The sequence below is a fragment of the Salmo salar genome, chromosome ssa05 (assembly GCF_905237065.1).
Source record: "Salmo salar chromosome ssa05, Ssal_v3.1, whole genome shotgun sequence".
In the NCBI taxonomy this organism is placed as follows: domain Eukaryota; kingdom Metazoa; phylum Chordata; class Actinopteri; order Salmoniformes; family Salmonidae; genus Salmo; species Salmo salar.
The window spans coordinates 42,356,851-42,375,693 of NC_059446.1; the positions used below are offsets into that span (position 1 = coordinate 42,356,851).

General features: G+C 49.0%; 1 protein-coding gene across 3 annotated transcripts in view; it reads left to right on the forward strand.

Moving 5' to 3' along the window:
• LOC106604933 (slit homolog 3 protein) overlaps positions 1-18,843 on the forward strand; it is a 199,708-nt gene that overhangs the window by 169,610 nt on the left and 11,255 nt on the right. For 2 of the 3 annotated variants that reach the window (XM_014200077.2, XM_014200079.2), the window contains 13 exons: positions 987-1,119; positions 2,458-2,526; positions 2,806-2,877; positions 3,141-3,212; positions 4,745-4,816; positions 5,410-5,573; positions 6,288-6,412; positions 7,583-7,680; positions 8,822-8,961; positions 11,828-11,851; positions 13,170-13,263; positions 13,735-13,872; positions 14,531-14,771. In XM_014200077.2, coding sequence (XP_014055552.1) covers positions 987-1,119; positions 2,458-2,526; positions 2,806-2,877; positions 3,141-3,212; positions 4,745-4,816; positions 5,410-5,573; positions 6,288-6,412; positions 7,583-7,680; positions 8,822-8,961; positions 11,828-11,851; positions 13,170-13,263; positions 13,735-13,872; positions 14,531-14,771 — 1,442 coding nt within the window. The remainder of the gene's footprint in view (positions 1-986; positions 1,120-2,457; positions 2,527-2,805; positions 2,878-3,140; positions 3,213-4,744; positions 4,817-5,409; positions 5,574-6,287; positions 6,413-7,582; positions 7,681-8,821; positions 8,962-11,827; positions 11,852-13,169; positions 13,264-13,734; positions 13,873-14,530; positions 14,772-18,843) is intronic. The other variant, XM_014200078.2, reaches the window with a different exon arrangement.

Sequence of the window (18,843 nt, forward strand, 5' to 3'; positions counted from 1 at the left end):
TACACATCTGTAACTTCAATTACACTTAAGGTGTCGCTCAATGAAAGTATAATAAAAAATTTTTTTTGGGGGGGGTTTGTTTTGATTTGTGGGGAACACATTTTGTGGAGATTTGACGTCCCCCCCAATCAACAGCATGTAAAAGTGAGTCGGCGATACGACTAGGCTAGCACCATCCCTCTCTCTCTCCATCCATCCAGACCCTAGGCCTCTCTGGGCAGGCAGGCAGCAGCAGGCAAGCCCCAGTCCCAGACCCAGGGAGTGCTGTGTGTGTTATTGTTGGAGCAGACCTCAGACTTCATTACCTTCCATTAGAGTCTTAATTCCCTGTTTCTTTTTCATCTGGGGTGCAATTCAAGCCTTTGCAGATATCATCTCTCAGGCCTTAGATTAAAGAGGAGGGGAGGGAGGGAGACTCAGGCCAAGAACAATATTATGTGGCTGATCTTTAACTCCTGTTTTTCTGCATCTCTTATTATGATTAAATGTTTACTGTAATAATGGTGGAATTCCTCCCGCCAGGCAAGGCAGCTGGGGGAGAGATTTGGGAAGTGGTGGCGCAATTATCAGATTCCCCCTCCACTTTGGGCTTCATTTATAGAGTTCTACTTTCAAAGGGGCCGAGTAAATTCTGGCAGTGTTGCCGGGTTGTGAGATGTCTATCACAAACCATTTCCACCCTCCGCTCTCGAGCTACTCCTCTAATGTTAATGGGGCGGCTCTTAAAATAGTGCTGAGAGTAAGGGGAGTCACCCATCTGACTTAGTCTTATTTACTCTCTCTGTCTCCCTCCCCTCTCTCTTTCTCTCTCCCTCTCGCTCTCTCCTTCCCTCTCTCTCTCTCCCTCCACCACCCCCCGCCCTCTGTCTCCCTCTCTCTCCCTCATTTCCCTCTCTCTCGCTCTCTCTCTATCCTTATCTCTCTCTCTCTCTCTCTCTCTCTCTCTCTCTCTCTCTCTCTCTCTCTCTCTCTCTCTCTCTCTGCAGGCACTGAGGAGAATGTCTGTTTTCCGGTGTCTCGCTGCCCAGAGTCGTGCACATGCTCAGACACAGTGGTGCGCTGCAGTAACCGGGGGCTGCGCACTCTGCCCAAAGGCATCCCCAAGGACACCACTGAGCTGTGAGTCCCATGCACACACACACACACACACACACACACACCATATACACACCTTTCTCTCTCTCTAACACACACACACACCACCTCTGACTGGCTAGCCTGGGTCTGGCCTTCCTCACTATTATCCAGAGTATTGGTCATCGTCGGGGCTGAAGTCAAACATGTTTCAGAAGGACAATTCAATAGTTTGGTGTCAGAAATAGATGGAACCGATTTTTGAACCCGTCGGTTGAGAAGGATGTCTGCCAGGAGGCCGGGTGAGGCTGGGTAGCGCCGTAGTTGAAGGTCAGTGAGCCGTACCGTCGGGGGATAGAGGGGGAATTCGTCATCACCAAACAGCTCAGTGTTCTGGGAGACGGAGAAGGGCACACACAGCCACCGACAGACTGCTGCATTAACACCACACTGCCTGGGCACTTTACCATCACACCTTAGAGGACGAAGCGGAAGGGATGGAGAGTGGGGTGGCGAGCGAGAAAGAGAGTGAAAGAGAGAGAGAGAGAAAGAGAGAGAGAGGTGGTGGAGGAATAAAGAGAGGGAGATAGTGGAGAAAGATGAGCGAGGGAGAAAAAGAGAGCGAGAGAAAGTGAGAGAGATGATGGAGGAGTAATGAGAGAGAGATGATAGATAGAGCGATGGCCGGGGAATGGAGAGAGGGAGTAGGAGAGACAAACAGTACTGCGAAGCAGTAACAGTGCCCTCAGGTCTATGAGAGCCAGTCGGGGCCCCTGGCAGCTAACACATCTGCTGTTCCTCCTCTGACAGACCCCATTAGACCCTCTCTCTCTCTCTCTCTCTCTCTCTCTCTCTCTCTCTCTCTCTCTCTCTCTCTCTCGTTGAAGAACCACAGCCAGCCAGCCTATTGTACTGCTCTGCTCTACAGGACACACACACACACACACACACTATACACACACTCTTACCCATACACACAGCTTACCCATACACACACACTTACCCATAAACACAGCTTACCCATACACACACACTTACCCATACACACCCCTACACACACCCTCACCAATACACACCCCTACACACACTCTCATCCATACACACCCCTACAGGCACTCTCACCTACACACACTCTCCCTACCCATTACAGGGAAGGCTTCCTTCCTCCAGCCCTGGCATAGCCCTGATTATCTATTGATTTGCTGTGTACCTGATGCTACATCATTCCTTTGCGGATGACCTGTTCCATAAATATGCTCTTCCATGAATCAGGACATAACCAAGGGATTTATAGTGATTGGGTGATTTTGAAGCGGTGGACTGTACGTCTGTGTGTTTGATATAACCCTGGATCTAATGCCTTCACCTCGCTCCTCATTTCAGATACATGGAAGGGAACCTTCTGATATCCATCCCCAAAGAACTGTCCACACTTAAGCAACTATCTCTTGTGTATGTATCGTGTCTATTCCAAATCAAATCACAATTTAAATCATTGTATATTCCTCACTGGTCAGAGATCCTGTATAATGTTAACGATGACAAAACAATCTTGATTGTATTGAGATATTTTGCAGCAGAGGATATTCTATGTTCTTTACTGAAACATTGAAACTGACCATTTGGGTTTGTGTCATGGCTAGACAGTCCTGTGTTGTCTCTGTGGACTTTAAAGGTGTTTCTCAGCTCTGAAGTGACATTGTGTCCTGTTGTGTGTTTGGTATCACATAGCGACTTAAGCAACAACAGCATCAGCACTGTGGCCTCCATGACCTTCAGCAACATGACTCAGCTCGCCACTCTGTGAGTTACCATGACAACACGCCACGGCCGACCGGCTGTCTGGCCACACCGGGCTGGACACAGTGGCCGTAGTCACTTTTATAGTCGTATAAAACACGCTCACATATACACACACACACACACACACACACACACACACACACACACACACACACACACACACACACACACACACACACACACACACACACACACACACACACACACTGTGTTATGTTCCCATCCGTTTCAATTATAACTGTCTCCTCTCATTTGATTGACAGGATCCTGAGTTACAACCAGATTCGCTGTATCCAAGTACACGCATTTGATGGCCTTAAATCTCTGCGTCTCCTGTAAGTGTTACTCCTTCCTTTCTCCTCTCTACTGTTATCCCCCCCTTTCCTCTGCCTCTCTTCCCCCCTTTCCTCTGCCTCTCATTCTCCCCTCCCCCTCTCTCCTCTTTCTCCTCTCCCATTCCGCTCGCCTCCCGCCCTTCTCCGCTCTACTATCCTCTCCTCTCCCTTTCGTCTCCCTCTTCTTCACCTCTGCTTCTCTTCTTCCTCCATTCCTCCTCCCCTCCGCCCAGTGTGCAGTGTGATAAATGGGCCCTCTGCCTCCCTGCCTCCCTGTCATCCGTCTTTCCCTCCTCCCCCGGCTCCAAAACAACTCCAAATAAATAAAACATAGAAAACAGAAGCTAAACGCTCTTTCTTCTTCTCTATTGCTTCCTCTGGGCTGTTAAGATAGAGCTGAAAACACTGCTTATTAACTTGGGCCAGGAGGTGACTGTTGAAACACAACAGTCTACAGATACACGTCAGGGGCCTGGGCTAGGAGAGCACCACAGGGTAATCAGGTCCCCCAGTTCATAGATAGAGGGATGGAGCGAAAGAGAGTGGTGGGAGAGAGAGAGAGAGAGAGAGAGAAAGAGAGAGAGAGAGAGACAGAGAAAAAGAGACAGAGAGAAAGAAAGGGGGCAGAGAGAGAGAGAGAAAGATGGAGGACAGAGGGAGCAGAGACCAATCCTCATATATATATATATATTTCCTGTATAATAGCTCCAGTTCCCTGCTAACCTGATCTGGATTCTTCCCAGCAGTAGTCAGTCTGTACAGTGTAGTCCAGCACCAGTCCCAATCTCTGGCTCTATTAGAAGGGATTTGCCTCCAGGAGTAATCTCTCTCCCTCTCCCGCTCACTCTCTCTCTCTCTCTCTCTCTCTCTCTCTCTCTCTCTCTCTCTTTACTCCGACCTACCAAGTCACCAGTTGCCAGGCAGCCATCATTGTCACTTGTTCATTACCCAGAATCTCCCCGGGGTGCGTCTGGCAGAGGCTGAAAGGCGTAGGGCTGTCTGTCCGGTGGGTTGGTGGGTTCGATTGCTGTCAGGCCCTCTGGATCCCCTCTGACTGTGGCAGGCCTGTGGGTGGCGGCTGGGCCCTGGGGCTTGCGGGGTGGGACTGACGGGACAGGGAAATCACTTCACAGAGCTGGCACGCCACGCAGTGTGTTTGTGTGGGTGTGGGGGGGTGTAAGTGTGGTGCCTGTGTCTACTGTTTGTGTGTGTGTGTGTGTGTGTGTGTGTGTGTGTGTGTGTGTGTGTGTGTGTGTGTGTGTGTGTGTGTGTGTGTGTGTGTGTGTGTGTGTGTGTGTGTGTGTGTGTGTGTGTGTGTGTGTGAGACGTCTAATGGAATGTGAACCCAGACAGAGGCAGACACACCACCACTGCCCACTGCATTCACACGGCAGGGCCTTAAAAGGGTTAGCAACATGCTAAAGGTCTGGAGCCTGGGGACCCTCCGGGTGTGGAGAAACAATGAGAGGGCTTGATGTCCATCAGCCATCACCCCCATCGCTGACGCTCTTCTTGTTTTCAATCTCTTTCAGGACCCTCCACGGAAATGACCTTTCAACTATACCAGAGGGAGCCTTCAACCATTTGACATCTTTGTCTCATCTGTGAGTGTGATAGTAGTGTGTGGTCTTCCACAATAGTAATATAGTCACACACACGACACACACACACACACGGACAATCTGAGCAACAGAGTGTAGAGTCACAGCCGTGCTTTTATACAGCATCCATTTTACGTGAAGTGACAGAACAGAGGTCCAGTAAAGAGCAGTGTTGTGTTGGGAGCGCCAAGAGAACAGAGTGTGCCCCACAGGAAGCCATTTTATAGCCACTAAAAGGCATTGATCACGTGGCTCCTCTGTTCCTTTTTCTCTGGATCCTGCCTGTTGTTTTAAGTAGCCATACTGTGGTTTGGGTGTTCTGCACTGAAAGAGACTTGAGAGGGGAGAAGTTTCAAAAATAAATGGGATACTAGACATGAATGAAGATCCTCTGTTTTATTAAAGGCAATGAAAGTTCAAGGCAAAAGTTTTTTTTTAAATGTATGAATTGGCTTTGTGCTACTGGTTATGTGCACGCCAGACCAGTGCGTGTTTATAGACTGTAGTTATGTACACATGCCTGCCTGTGCCATATACTCTTGCACTTCCATCTGTGACCACTAGATGCATAACTCTTATATTTTGCTGTTCCCCAGGGCTTTGGGTGCCAACCCCCTGTATTGTAACTGTGATCTGCGCTGGCTGTCCCAGTGGGTGAAGGCTGGCTTCAAGGAGCCTGGCATCGCCCGCTGTACCGGACCACCTGACATGGCCGACCGCCTGCTGCTCACCACGCCCCTCAACCGCTTCCAGTGCAAAGGTGAGACGCATTATCAACACTGGCTGTCACAGCTCCATCCTCTCACCTCCTCCATCTGCTGCTCTCCTTTCTCCTCCTCACTTCGCTCCCCTACTTCTCCTCTTCCTGTACCCCTCCCTCTCTCCTCTCCCCCTGCATCTCCTCATCCCTCTCCTCCTTCCCCCTCCTCCCCTGCCTCTCCTCCTCCTCCTCACCCTCTCCTTTCTTCCTCCCTTCTCGTCCTCCCTCCTTTGCCCCTTCTCTCCCACTCCCCTCTTACCGTCACCTTTCCTCCCCCCTTCTCTCCCTCTCTCCATCTCCTCTAAAGGGGAGTGAACCCAGCTGCCACATATTTCTGCCCTCTGTACCCATGCATGCCAATTAACACTGATCTGGGATTTATCTGAGATTAAGGCAGATTAAGGTTTATTAAATGTGGATAAGGAAGGTCTTAAAATAGTGCGGAGAGAAAGAGTGACTGGAATCACACCGGGTGACTCACTCTCCCAATCTTTCTTCTTTAATATCTCCCTCGCTCTCTGTCGCTCTTGTTCTCTCTCTTTCGCTCAATCGCCCTCTCCCTCTCTCCCCCTATCCCCCTATCTGTTGGTGTCTGCCTCTCTCTACGTCCCTCCCTCCCTCTGTCTCTCTCTCTCTCCATATCTCACCCTCTCTATTTTCTCTCCCTTTCCCTCCATCCCTCCATCCCCCCCCCCCCCTCTCTCTCTCTCTTAGGTCCAGTGGATCTAAATCTGATGGCAAAGTGTGCCCCCTGTCTTGCCGGCCCCTGTCTGAACAATGGCACATGTGCCAGCGACGTTAGTGGCTCCTACCACTGCACCTGTCCCATTGGCTACAAAGTGAGTGCACAGGCCCACACACACACACACACACACACACACACACACACACACACACACACACACACACACACACACACACACACACACACACACACACACACACACACACAACCACGACTCGGAGAAATACAACAGTTAGTTTGGGTGTAAGTATTGAGGGGAGATTGAAAAGGGTTACAATAATTGGTAAAAGGCTGGAAAAACTCACACAAATCCACCCGAGGGTATAATAGCGTTCGAATATCCAGCAGATGGGTGTGTGCGTGCCTGCGTGTGTGTGTGCCTGTGTGCGTGTCTGTGTACCTGGCGGGTGTGTGGTGTGTGTGTTTTAGTGTCCCCACTGTGTTGTGTGCTGTTGGTTTGTCTAATCATTAGCTTTTTGTTTGGTTATGGGATTCCTGTCAGTGTCCTGCTCCACAGACACAGATACAAACTTAACCTCTAGCCCTCTACAGGGACAAAGCCCCTGGCCTTGCTTTTTAATTAAAATCTTAATGTTTGTGTGTTTGTGTGTGTGTTTGTGTGGGTGTTTGTGTGGGTGCGTGCATGCGTGCGTGTTGTTTTCTGTCGGTCTCCACTGGGCTTAAATTAATTAAAATGTGTGAGGAGAATGAGAAGCTGAGCGAGAGAGAAGAAGAGGGAAAGAGAGTGAAAACCCCCCAAAAAACAAACGTCCGTATGGCGTCTTTGATCAGAGGAAGTGGGCGTCACGGTGGCGATGGCGAAGGCCTTTGTTTAAAATTCCAACAGGGAGACAGTGTCTCTGAGGGACATGCATGGCGGTCGTGGGTGAAAAGGATACGGCTTCATGATATAGCACCAATTCCCTCTATGGTGCACTACTTTTAACCAGGGTTCGTAGGGCTCCGGTTAAAAGTAGTGCCCTATGTAGGGAACGGGGTGCTGTTTGGGACGCCGCCTGTCTCTTCCTATGCTGCTGCTGTATGTGACTGTGGACTTAAGGGTCTTGAATGGCACATGGCACTATACTGTATCTTTACCACTACTACACACACACACACACACACACACACACACACACACACACACACACACACACACACACGGTGATAGACAGTCTAACACCTCTCTCTCGCTCTCCCTCTCTCTCTCTCTCTCTCTCTCTCTCTCTCTCTCTCTCTCTCTCCCTCTCCCTCTCCCTCCCAGGGTCAGAACTGTGAGATCGCCATCAACGCCTGCATCAGTTTGCCCTGTGCCAACGGAGGGACCTGCCACCTGATGCCAGGCCAAGTGGAACAGTTCAGGTACACACCGATGACCTCTCTACCATCACTACCCTACCTACATGTAGTCATGGAACCATACTGGGCCCACACTCCCCTCGCTACGCTCCAAAATCGCACCCTATTTCCTATCTAGTGGGTACAGCCAGAGGAGTAGCAGGCAGTCAGCAGTGATGGTTCAGTGTGTGAGTGACTCAGTGAGATCCCATGGCATGGTCGAGCTGTTCCTCATCAGGCATGGAGGCAGATGACTGTCTCTTTCATCTTCCACTGTTTGGCCGCCCGCCCCAGGTCTACCCCAGCTCTTTGCCTCATTAATGATACACATCAGTTATCCAGCCAGTCCCTCTGGAGAACTGCTTAAAGAAATCAAAGCCGCTCCTCTCCTCAGCGGTTTTTTCTTTTTTTCAACCAGCAGCCGCTGGCCTTCAAAAAGGAAGACAGGCGTTTGATAAAGCTACCCGTCTCACCGGTAACGCACGCCACAGCTCAGTAACGCTTATCTCACCCTCCCCTGCCCACTCGCCTGACGCAGCGCACCCACGATGCCAGCCTTGTCCCCAGCCACCCGCCCACGCCCGCACAGCCAGGCCAGCCAGGGCAGGCAGGCGTCACCACGGAAAAGAGAGAGAGAGAGAGAGAGAGAGAGAGAGAGAAAATAAGAGAAAGAATGCAAGCGAGGTTCAGAGCCAGTGATGCCTGAGTCAAAGGGTACGGTCTCAATCGGTCTACCAATTCCACACATGACATTTAGGTATAGCTTGATGAATGCCCTTCCACATAGGATCAAACAGGAACCCACGTCTAATTGAAATTATTGAATCCACAGACAGACCTGATTACATTTTCAAATGTCACTGGATTTCTACCTTTGTTGTTATTCCCATTAAAGTGCAGGTTTTATACCAGGTCTTAGGCTTTCAAAGGGCATTAGTCACTAATAGAGGGGCCAGAGACAAAGAGCAGAGGGCATCTGGAGAGTGGATTTGACAAATGGAAAGAAACCCAGTACGCTTCCTCGACCCAGTGTGGAGGGTAGAGAGGGTGTACCCAGTATGGTTCTGTGACTCTGGCTGTGTCTGAAATGGCACCCTGTTCCCTATTCTCTAACTAACTATCGAACTGTGGCCCCTATCGTCTCTCTCTCCTCTCCCCTCGGCAGCTGTGCGTGTCCACCTGGCTACGAGGGTCTACAGTGTGAGGTGAACCCAGACGACTGTGAGGACAATGACTGTGAGAACAACTCCACCTGTGTGGACGGCATCAACAACTACACCTGCGTCTGCCCCCCCAACTACACAGGTACTGGACACACACACGCACCGAACACTACTCCGTGGAGACGAGCCACAGCGTGTGCACACATTGGCTTCCCGTCCACTTGTTATGCTTCTCTAACACATTCTAATACACTTTAAAAAAGCGAGTCAACCACGTCGAGATAAAAGTCAGCTTAAGCATAGACGAAACTCCAAACCCCTCTGCTCTGAAATTGCATTTAAAGCAATTGTGAGTCATTTAGTTATCAAATCAACCAAAGAGTAATTTTTTCCCCGCTAGCCTATAATGGACTGTTTTTCCGCATTGACCTGAAACTGCTCTTTGGAGATGACATTGCAATCACGTTGGAGCAAAGAGCCAAAGAGGGCAAAAAATCCCTTGGGAGGGGGGGGGGGGGATTCCTGCTGGCCTGCCTGCACAGTCCAGTGAGTTCTGCCCAATCGCTGACAGTGCAATTCTGAGTGCAGGCAGCCAGTTCTGGTGAGAGAGACGGAGAGAAGTTTTCCCACTGTCTCTCTGCCAGGCTGTGGGCCTCTCTCTCTGCAGTGCGCATGGCAGGCAGGCGAGGCGGGCAGCAGCGGGCACCTCCCCAGTCGGGCATCATGGGCCGTCACCCGCCATCGCCTGCCTGTCACAGGGGAGGGGGGAGGGTTCTGATCGGAGCAGCTGCTCCAACGCACAGCGACCCTGTCATTAACGCTGCACGCCTAATTGTAGGCCTCGCCGTGCCGTGTCCGTCCCAGTCCCAGCCTCCCCTGGGACCAGAGCAAAGAACACAGAGTGCCTGTATGGGGCAATGAGGCTAGAGGCTGGCAGTAGAGAGACATCCAGCAGCCAGGCTGCTACACACACTGCCCCCTCAGTGTGAGCATATGGGCACCTGGGCCGGCGGTGGGCAGCGCCAAGCGGCCCTGTGAAGCAGCAGCCACAGCCCGACTCTAGGGGAAGTCCGCAAGCTAACCCAGCAATTAGGCCTCCTTTAAACTAACTGTTTTTCCTCCTTCTCTCTCCGCCCTTATCCATCCATCCAGCCATACACACAGAGAATTTTTTTTTTTTTTGCTGCTTCCTATTTTAAACCAGCACAAGCAAGACGATGCTGTGTGTGTGTGTGTGTGTGTGTGTGTGTGTGTGTGTGTGTGTGTGTGTGTGTGTGTGTGTGTGTGTGTGTGTGTGTGTGTGTGTGTGTGTGTGTGTGTGTGTGTGTGTGTGTGTGTGTGTGTGTGTGTGTGTGTGTGTGTGTGTGTGTGTGTGTGTGTGTGTGTGTGTGTGTGTGTGTGTGTGTGTGTGTGTGTGTATGGCCGTTTGTGGACGTGTTTAACTATACTTGCTATTTCTAGGGGGTTTAGGGTTAGAATTAGTGTTAGGGTTAGAATTAGTGTTAGGGTTAGAATTAGTGTTAGGGTTAGAATTAGTGTTAGGGTTAGAATTAGGTTTAAGGTTAGGAGCTAGGGTTAGGTTTAGGGTTTCAGGTTAGGGTTAGGAGTTAGGGAAAATAGGTTTTTGAATATTACTGAATTGTATGTCCACACAAGGTAAGTTGTACAAGACGGTGTGTGTGTGTGTGTGTGTGTGTGTGTGTGTGGGCGGGTTTAACTATACTTGCTATTTCTAAGGGGGTTTTGGTTAGAATTCCTTTTTGGGATAGAATTAGGTTTAGGGTTAGGAGCTGGGGTAAGTTTTAGGGTTACGAGCTAGGGTTAGGGTTTAGGTTAGGTTTTCAGGTTAGGGGTTTGGGAAAATAGGTTGTTGAGTGGTACTGAATTGTATGTCCCCACAAGGTTAGTTGTACAAGACTGTGTGTGTGTGTGTGTGTGTGTGTGTGTGTGTGTGTGTGTGTGTGTGTGTGTGTGTGTGTGTGTGTGTGTGTGTGTGTGTGTGTGTGTGTGTGTGTGTGTGTGTGTGTGACTACATGGATATAATCTAGAGCAGGGGTCCTCAATTACATTCCGCTGTGGGACGATTTTTTTATTTAGCAGGTTGGTTGGTGGGGCCGGAACACAGTTCTAAATCATTTGTACATTGCAGATTGACCACAACAAGCCTAAACAGTTATAGTATTTGACCAAAAATATATAATTTCAAACCTTGATTACATTGGGGTAGGATCACATATGCCTTTCTATTTATGTGTGGGAATACTTGGGATCAGATTTCCTCAATTAACATCACTTTGAGCTGATTTCCTGGTGATTTTACATTATTTTATGTCCAACAACAAAACAAAACATTAAAAGCTTATTTTATTTTTAAAGCTTGGGGGGTCCAAATAAAATCTGACCCATTGGGGAATGCTGCACTAGAGAGAGAGAGAGAGTGTCTCACTGGCCAGCATCACAGGACCAATAGGTCCTGGGAACATGATGTTAGGGAGGGAGAGAGTGGTAGAAGGAGGGGGGCCAAGGTGGCGGTCCAATCGGCATGTTGCTTGATCTTCTGAGGCAGTTTTTATTTTACCTTTATTTAACTAGGCAAGTCAGTTAAGAACAAATTCTTATTTTCAATGACAGCCTAGGAACAGTGGGTTAACTGCCTTGTTCAGGGGCAGAACAACCGATTTGTACCTTGTCAGCTCGGGGATTCGATCTTGCAACCTTCCGGTTACTAGTCCAACGCTCTAAACCACTAAGCTACCTGCCACCCCTCACAGTGCAGTGTGAGATGACCGGTCTCTGCTGACCGTCTCCTCGCCTCTGTTCTCCTCTGTTCTCTCAGCGCTCTGAGAGCGACAGGGCAGACCTGCTTACAGGGGGTGGACGTGGCGTCCATCCGGTGTGTGTGTGCGTGTGTATCTGGGTTAAGTATTCTGGACCCTCTGGTTATCAGAACCATGAGACACAGTGACATCTATAAATGATCCTCCTCTCTTTCTTTCTTCCTTTACAAGCTGACAGATATGATATGGGTAAAGGTCAGTCTCTCTCTCTCCACACACCTTCTCTGGGTTTCTTTTTCCTGTTTCCCTTGTAAAACTAAAACTGCAAGCTAAACGGAAAATGATTTCTTTTTCATATTGAATACAGTACATATCAACTCTCATTTTGCCACTGACTTTCAGTTTTCCGTACCAATCGAAACCAGAGCCAGGCCTGTAGCGATGAACACAGGCAGACACAGACACATTGTGACAGTTCCCCACAGAGCACCATCCAAACCCAATTGGAGTGGATTTCCCCTGTAGAGTGGCGGCTGCTGGGACGCTGGCAGACTTCCCCAGGGCCCCATCATGAGGCTGCCGGATGAGGGAGAGGCAGAGGAAACAGACCTGGCAGTAGATAGAGAGAGAAGTGGAGGGAGGGAGGGAGGGAGGGAGGGAGGGAGGGAGGGAGGGAGGGAGGGAGGGAGGGAGGGAGGGAGGGAGGGAGGGAGGGAGGGAGGGAGGGAGGAGTTAGAGAGGTGGGAGGGAGAGAAAGAGAGAAAGATCTCTCAGGGACCAGGCTGTGGAGTGTCTGCATCTACTCTCCCTCAGCCCAGCCGCAGACAGACTCAGAGAGGCTCTGTATTGGGAGGGAGGGAGGGAGGGAGGGAGGGAGGGAGGGAGGGAGGGAGGGAGGGAGGGAGGGAGGGAGGGAGTCAGTCAGTCAGTCAGTCAGTCAGTCAGTCAGTGTAAAGGAGAGGAGGAGAGGCCTTGTGCTGTGAAAGCCTGGCTGAGCCCCAGCAGCCCCCCTGTTAGAGGAGGGGATGTAGCCAAGCAGGTGGACAGGGACAGAGGGTTTATTGAACCGGGACACTTGGCCAGGCAGTGATTTAGTGGATTCAGATGGGGCCTCATCTGGGCAGCCACAGCCCTGTATTCCATGCAGGTTACAGCACAATATAGTACATGTGTTTCAAGTTTGCACGGCTAATACCCTGAGCAAGACAACCCCCCAACTCCCCCTGTATGGGAGACCAGGCAGGCCAGCAGTAGAAACAAGACCCAACTGTTGAATGCTAAGAAAGCCATGATGGTGCTTTGGGGAGTCATCATAATAGTCATCATAATACAATGGGACCAATCAAAAAACACTCTTAAAAAACGTTACTCACGATCCTAGGCTTGTAAATGTGCAATGCACTAGAATATCACTAAGTCAAATGAAGACATACGTTAGCTAGTGTGTGTATGTGGAAGAATGAAGCTTAGGCGATGATCTCACGGTCTCTCTATTATCTTTCCCACTGTGTGTGTGTGTGTGTGTGTGTGTGTGTGTGTGTGTGTGTGTGTGTGTGTGTGTGTGTTTTCCCAGGGGACCTATGTGAGGAGGTGGTGGACCCCTGTATGCAAGGCTTCGACCCCTGCCAGCATGACTCCAAGTGCATCCCCCTCACCAAAGGCTTCAGGTGAGTGACCGGCAGCTGTCAGAGGAGGCAGAACTAATCAAGTTCAAAGGTCACCAGTAGCAACCCACAGGAAGTGACCCGTGTCTGGTGGAGTCGTCGGGACAACCTGTTGTGTTCTGTTCCTCCACCGTCTTAATATCCTGTTCTTTCATGACCGAGGAACAAGGAACAAACTGTAGTTGAGTTGGCTGTGCTGTTTAAAGTCACACTTGTAACAGACTACTGCAGTAAAACAGTTTTCATATGTTAGGAAGAGAGTTCAGTAACAGCTGGGAAAGGTCATATGTTAGAAAGACGGACTGTTCAGTGGCAGTTGTTAAGGTGAAGTAATAGAGGGTGTTCAGTGACAGCTAAGCGTTAATACGTCAGAAGGATGAGAGAGTGAATGCAGTTGAGAGAGTTCGGTGGCAGTTGGCAGAGAGAGTGAGTTTCTGTAACGTTGTGTGTCTTTGTTTCATGTGTGGGTGCCAGGTGTGAGTGCTTGCCCGGCTACGTGGGCCAACACTGTGAGCAGGACTACAACGACTGTCTGGAGAACAAGTGTCAGCACGGGGCCGAGTGTGTGGACGCTGTCAACGGGTACACCTGCGTGTGTAAGGAGGGCTTTAGGTGAGTCCACATTCAGCGCCGACTGAACTCATTGTCGAGACTCAGTGCCGCAACAGCGTCACGCCATCTGTGGAGGGCGCCGGCGCACTCGCACACATACATGCAAACACACACACACAGATAACCAGACTGTGAGGAGCTTCAGATGGTACTTTGTTTTCCTCTATTTGGCTGTCTAGTCTGAGGCCTGCGGTACTGGGTGGTGCGGAGCGGTGGTGTGATGAGGCAGATGAAGCTCCATATGGCTAATTATAGCGCTAAGTGTGGGACGGGCCTGTGGATGGGATCTGAGGGGAAAGATTCATGATGCGTCACTGTCTCTGTCTGCCAACGAACAGCAGGATCAATGAAACAACATGGTCGCCACCTTTTTGTTTGACGTGGAGAGTCTCTCTTATGATGTTATGTGTCAGGGGCAGTCATACATATACTGTGTGTGTGTGTGTGTGTGTGTGTGTGTGTGTGTGTGTGTGTGTGTGTGTGTGTGTGTGTGTGTGTGTGTGTGTGTGTGTGTGTGTGTGTGTGTGTGTGTGTGTATATATATAATCATAATGGGAGAGACCATAGTGGAGTGTGTGTGTGTGTGTGTGTGTGTGTGTGTGTGTGGCAGCTTGATTGAGTGTGATATTAACAGTGTCACCTCTCTGTGTTCCTGTAGTGGTCTATTCTGCGAGAACCCTCCTCCTATGATCCTGCTGCAGACCAGCCCATGTGACCAGTCAGAGTGTCAGAATGGTGCCCAGTGTCTAGTGGTGGAAGGGGAGCCTGTGTGTCGCTGCCTGCCAGGCTTCACCGGAAACAAGTGCCACAAGATCGTCACCGTCCACCTCTTGGGCAAAGAGACCTACCTGGAGCTGCCCAGTATCAAGATACGCAACTCTGTCCACATCTCCCTACAGGTACTATACCACCCCTGACCCCTAACTCTGCCCACATCTCCCTACAGGTACTATACCACCCCTTACCCCTGACCACTAACACTGCCCACATCTCCCTACAGGTACTAAACCACCCCTAACCCCTGACCCCTAACTCTGTCCACATCTCTTGACAGGTACTATACCACCCCTAACCCCTGACCGCTAACTCTGCCCACATCTCTTGACAGGTACTATACCACCCCTGACCCCTAACTCTGTCCACATCTCCCTACAGGTACTGTACCACCCCTAAGCAGCAACAATACTGGCTGTCACATCGCCATCCTCTCCTTTCCTCCATCTTCTGCTCTCCTCTCTGTACTCCTCCCTCTCCCCCTCTCACTCGCCTCTCCCCCTCTCCTCCTCTCCTTTCCTCCTCCTCTCCTCTCCCACTGCCCCTCCTCCTCCCTCTGCTTCTCCCTCACTCTACCCCTTCCCTCTCACCCTGTTTCCTCCTTCCTGGGTTCGAGCCTCGGTAAGATCTGAATCAGGAGGTATTGGTACCCGAAAAGCGAGCAGCATGACATCCTTTACACTAGCAGCTGAGTTGCCTAGCTATTATCTCCCTATAACTGATCATCCTTCCCATTACGTCAAACTGTAAACTGTAAAGTTGATGAGGGCTAGTGTGTTATAAACACTATCCCCCATCAACGCAGTACTTAAAGTATAGAATGTAGCACCCTTGGGAAAGGTATAAGAGGGATCATTTCTTCAGGGGCTAGTATGACAAACTATCCCTCTCTATCTCGCTCTCTGTCTGCATCCGGAATGGCACACTATTCCCATACAGTGCACTACTTTTGACCAGAACCCTATGGGCCCTGTAGTGCACTCAGTAGGGACTAGGGTGCCATTTGGGATGCAAGCTCTGTGTTATTGGGGCTCTCAGCCAGCCATGTGGCATCCGATCCACCACCAGCCACCACAGGGACGGTTGGATGGTGACATTATTAGAATGTCACCTTTTGTTCACTAGCATGAATAATGTGTCTCAGGGGGATATGTATTATGGTAATAGAGTGTCGGCGTGGCGACTGTTATCAGCCCAATCACTAGGAGTGAGTCACGGCCGCCGGATCGCTTCTTACCTCCAAATGAGCTGATGTGCTCGTTGGCGAGGGGCCACGCTAATGTTAATTAAAAAGACTGTGGTAAAAATAGAACGCTTGGGCTTAGCCTCTGTGCTAAAGGTGGCTTTTGTACGTAGGTAGACACATGGGCAAGAGCAAATGCAGCTTGCCGATATCAATCAATCAATCAAATGTATTTATAAAGCCCTTCGTACATCAGCTGATGTCACAAAGTGCTGTACAGAAACCCAGCCTAAAACCCCAAACAACAAGCAATGCAGGTGTAGAAGCACGGTGGCTAGGAAAAACTCCCTAGAAAGGCCAGAACCTAGGAAGAAACCTAGAACCAGGCTATGAGGGGTGGCCAGTCCTCTTCTGACTGTGCCGGGTGGAGATTATAACAGAACATGGCCAAGATATTCAAATGTTTATAGATGACCAGCAGGGTCAAATAATAATAATCACAGTGGTTGCTGAGGGTGCAACAGGTCAGCACCTCAGGAGTAAATGTCAGTTGGCTTTTCATAGCCGATCATTCAGAGTATCTCCACCGCTCCTGCTGTCTCTAGAGAGTTGAAAACAGCAGGTCTGGGACTGGTAGCACGTACGGTGAACAGGTCAGGGTTCCATAGCCGCAGGCAGAACAGTTGAAACTGGAGCAGCAGCATGGCCAGGTGGACTGGGGACAGCAAGGAGTCATCAGGCCAGGTATCAAGATGATGCCTGGAAATCGAAAGCAGTGTTTGGTTAGTCATCTACCGCAGTTATAAATACGTTACACGATGCAACATGGATAAAAATATTTCAAGTTCCTTAAAAAAAAGAAGAAAAGTACAGTTTTCAAATAAAAGACGCTTTGAGTTGTGAGCCATGCTGTAGTGCAGACTAAGCAAAGTAAACATCCCCAACGCCATATGTTTCCATTTCAAATAGAGTAGCTTCAGTAGAATAGTAACCCTAAGTGTTAGGTACAGAATATTTTCCTCCCTTTTGGAAAGAATCCTAATTGATATCCAACACCTGGCTTTTTCCAGCGTGCGGTCCCTCTCTTGCTCAGTGGGGCCAATAGCAGCAGCAGCTCATGTCTCATGGTTCTCGTGTCAGCGCCAAGCCAAGCCCAAGCCAGTGAAAACTTCATTGAGTCCTGCTGGACTCTGGGAAAGGCCTCCACTCTCCATAAATTCACTGTCTGTCTGTCTGTCTGTCTGTCTGTCTGTCTGTCTGCCTGCCTGCCTGCCTGCCTGCGTTTCATGTTTGGGGAAGATAATTTTCACCGTAAAAATGCACCTTAAAAAAAGCATTACATTCATAATCGCATTTGCGGTCACTTTTGAGAATGGTGTTTTCACGCTAATTGATTGCATTTTGGAACATTTGTGCTTATAGCCTACTGCCGTGTGCCCATTGCTGCGCTTACAGACCCCAGACCTCACAACCATAAAGGGCATTGGGTTCTATAACTGATTCAAGTATTATTAGCCAGATCCTAATTGGTATGTCGAATATTATGTTCCTTTTGATTGCATAGAAGGTCCTTCTTGCCTTGTCTCTCAGATCGTTCACAGCTTTGTGGAAGTTACCTGTGGCGTTGATGTTTAGGCTGAGGCATGTATAGTTTTTTGTGTGCTCTAGGGTAGCGGTGTCTAGATGGAATTTGTATCCGTTGTCCAGGCAACTGAACTTTTTTGGAACACCATTATTTTTGTCTTAGTGAGATCTACTGTTAGGGCCCAGGTCTGACAGAATCTGTGCAGAAGATCTAGGTGCTGCTGTAGGCCCTCCTTGGTTGGGGACAGAAGCACTAGATCATCAGCAAACAGTTGACATCCGATTCTAGTTGGCCGGGGCCGGGTGCTGCAGACTGTTTTAGTGCCCTCACCAATTCGATGATATATATGTTGAAGAGGGTGGGTCTTAAGCTGCATCCCTGTCTCACCCCCCGGCCCTGTGGAAAGAAATGTGTGTGTTTTTTGCCAATTTTAACCACACACTTGACGTTTGTGTACATGGATTTTATAATGTCGTATGTATTTCCCCAAACACCACTTTCCATCAATTTGTATAACAGACCCTCATGCCAAATTGAGTAGAAAGCTTTTTTGAAATCAACAAAGCATGAGAAGATTTTGCCTTTGTTTTGGTTTGTTTGTTTGTCAATTAGGGTGTGCAGGGTGAATACGTGGTCTGTCGTAAGGTAACTTGGTAAAAAGCCAATTTGACATTTGCTCAGTACATTGTTTTCATTGAGGAAATGTACGAGTCGGCTGTTAATGATAATGCGGAGGACTTTTCCAAGGTTGCTGTTGACACAAATCCCACAAATCCCCCGGTAGTTGTTGGGGTCAAATTTGTCTCCACTTTTGTGGATTGGGGTGATCAGGCCTTGTTTCCAAATATTGGGGAAGATTCCAGAGCTGAGGAGGATTTTAAAGAGTTTAAGTATAGCCAATTGGAATTTGTGGTCTGAGTATTTTATCATTTCATTTAGAATACCATCAACCCCACAAGCCTTTTGGGGTTGTAGGGTTTGTATTTTGTCCTGTGGTTCATTCAATGTAATTGGGAATCCAGTGGGTTCTGGTTGTCTTCAATAGTTGATTCTAAGATTTTTATTTGCTCATGTATATATTTTTGCTGTTTGTTCTTTGTTCTTTGTTATAGAGCCAAAAATATTTGAGAAGCTGTTTATCCATACATCTCCGTTTTGGATAGATAATTCTTCGTGTTGTTGTTTGCTTAGAGTTTTCCAATTTTCCCAGAAGTGGTTAGATTCTATGGATTCTTCAATTACATTGAGCTGATTTGTGACGTGCTGTTCCTTCTTTTTCCGTAGTGTATTTCTGTATTGTTTTAGTGATTCACCATAGTGAAGGCGTAGGCTCAGGTTTTCTGGGTCTCTATGTTTTGGTTGGATAGGTTTCTCAATTTCTTTCTTAGGGCTTTGCATTCTTCATCAAACCATTTTTTATTGTTGATCA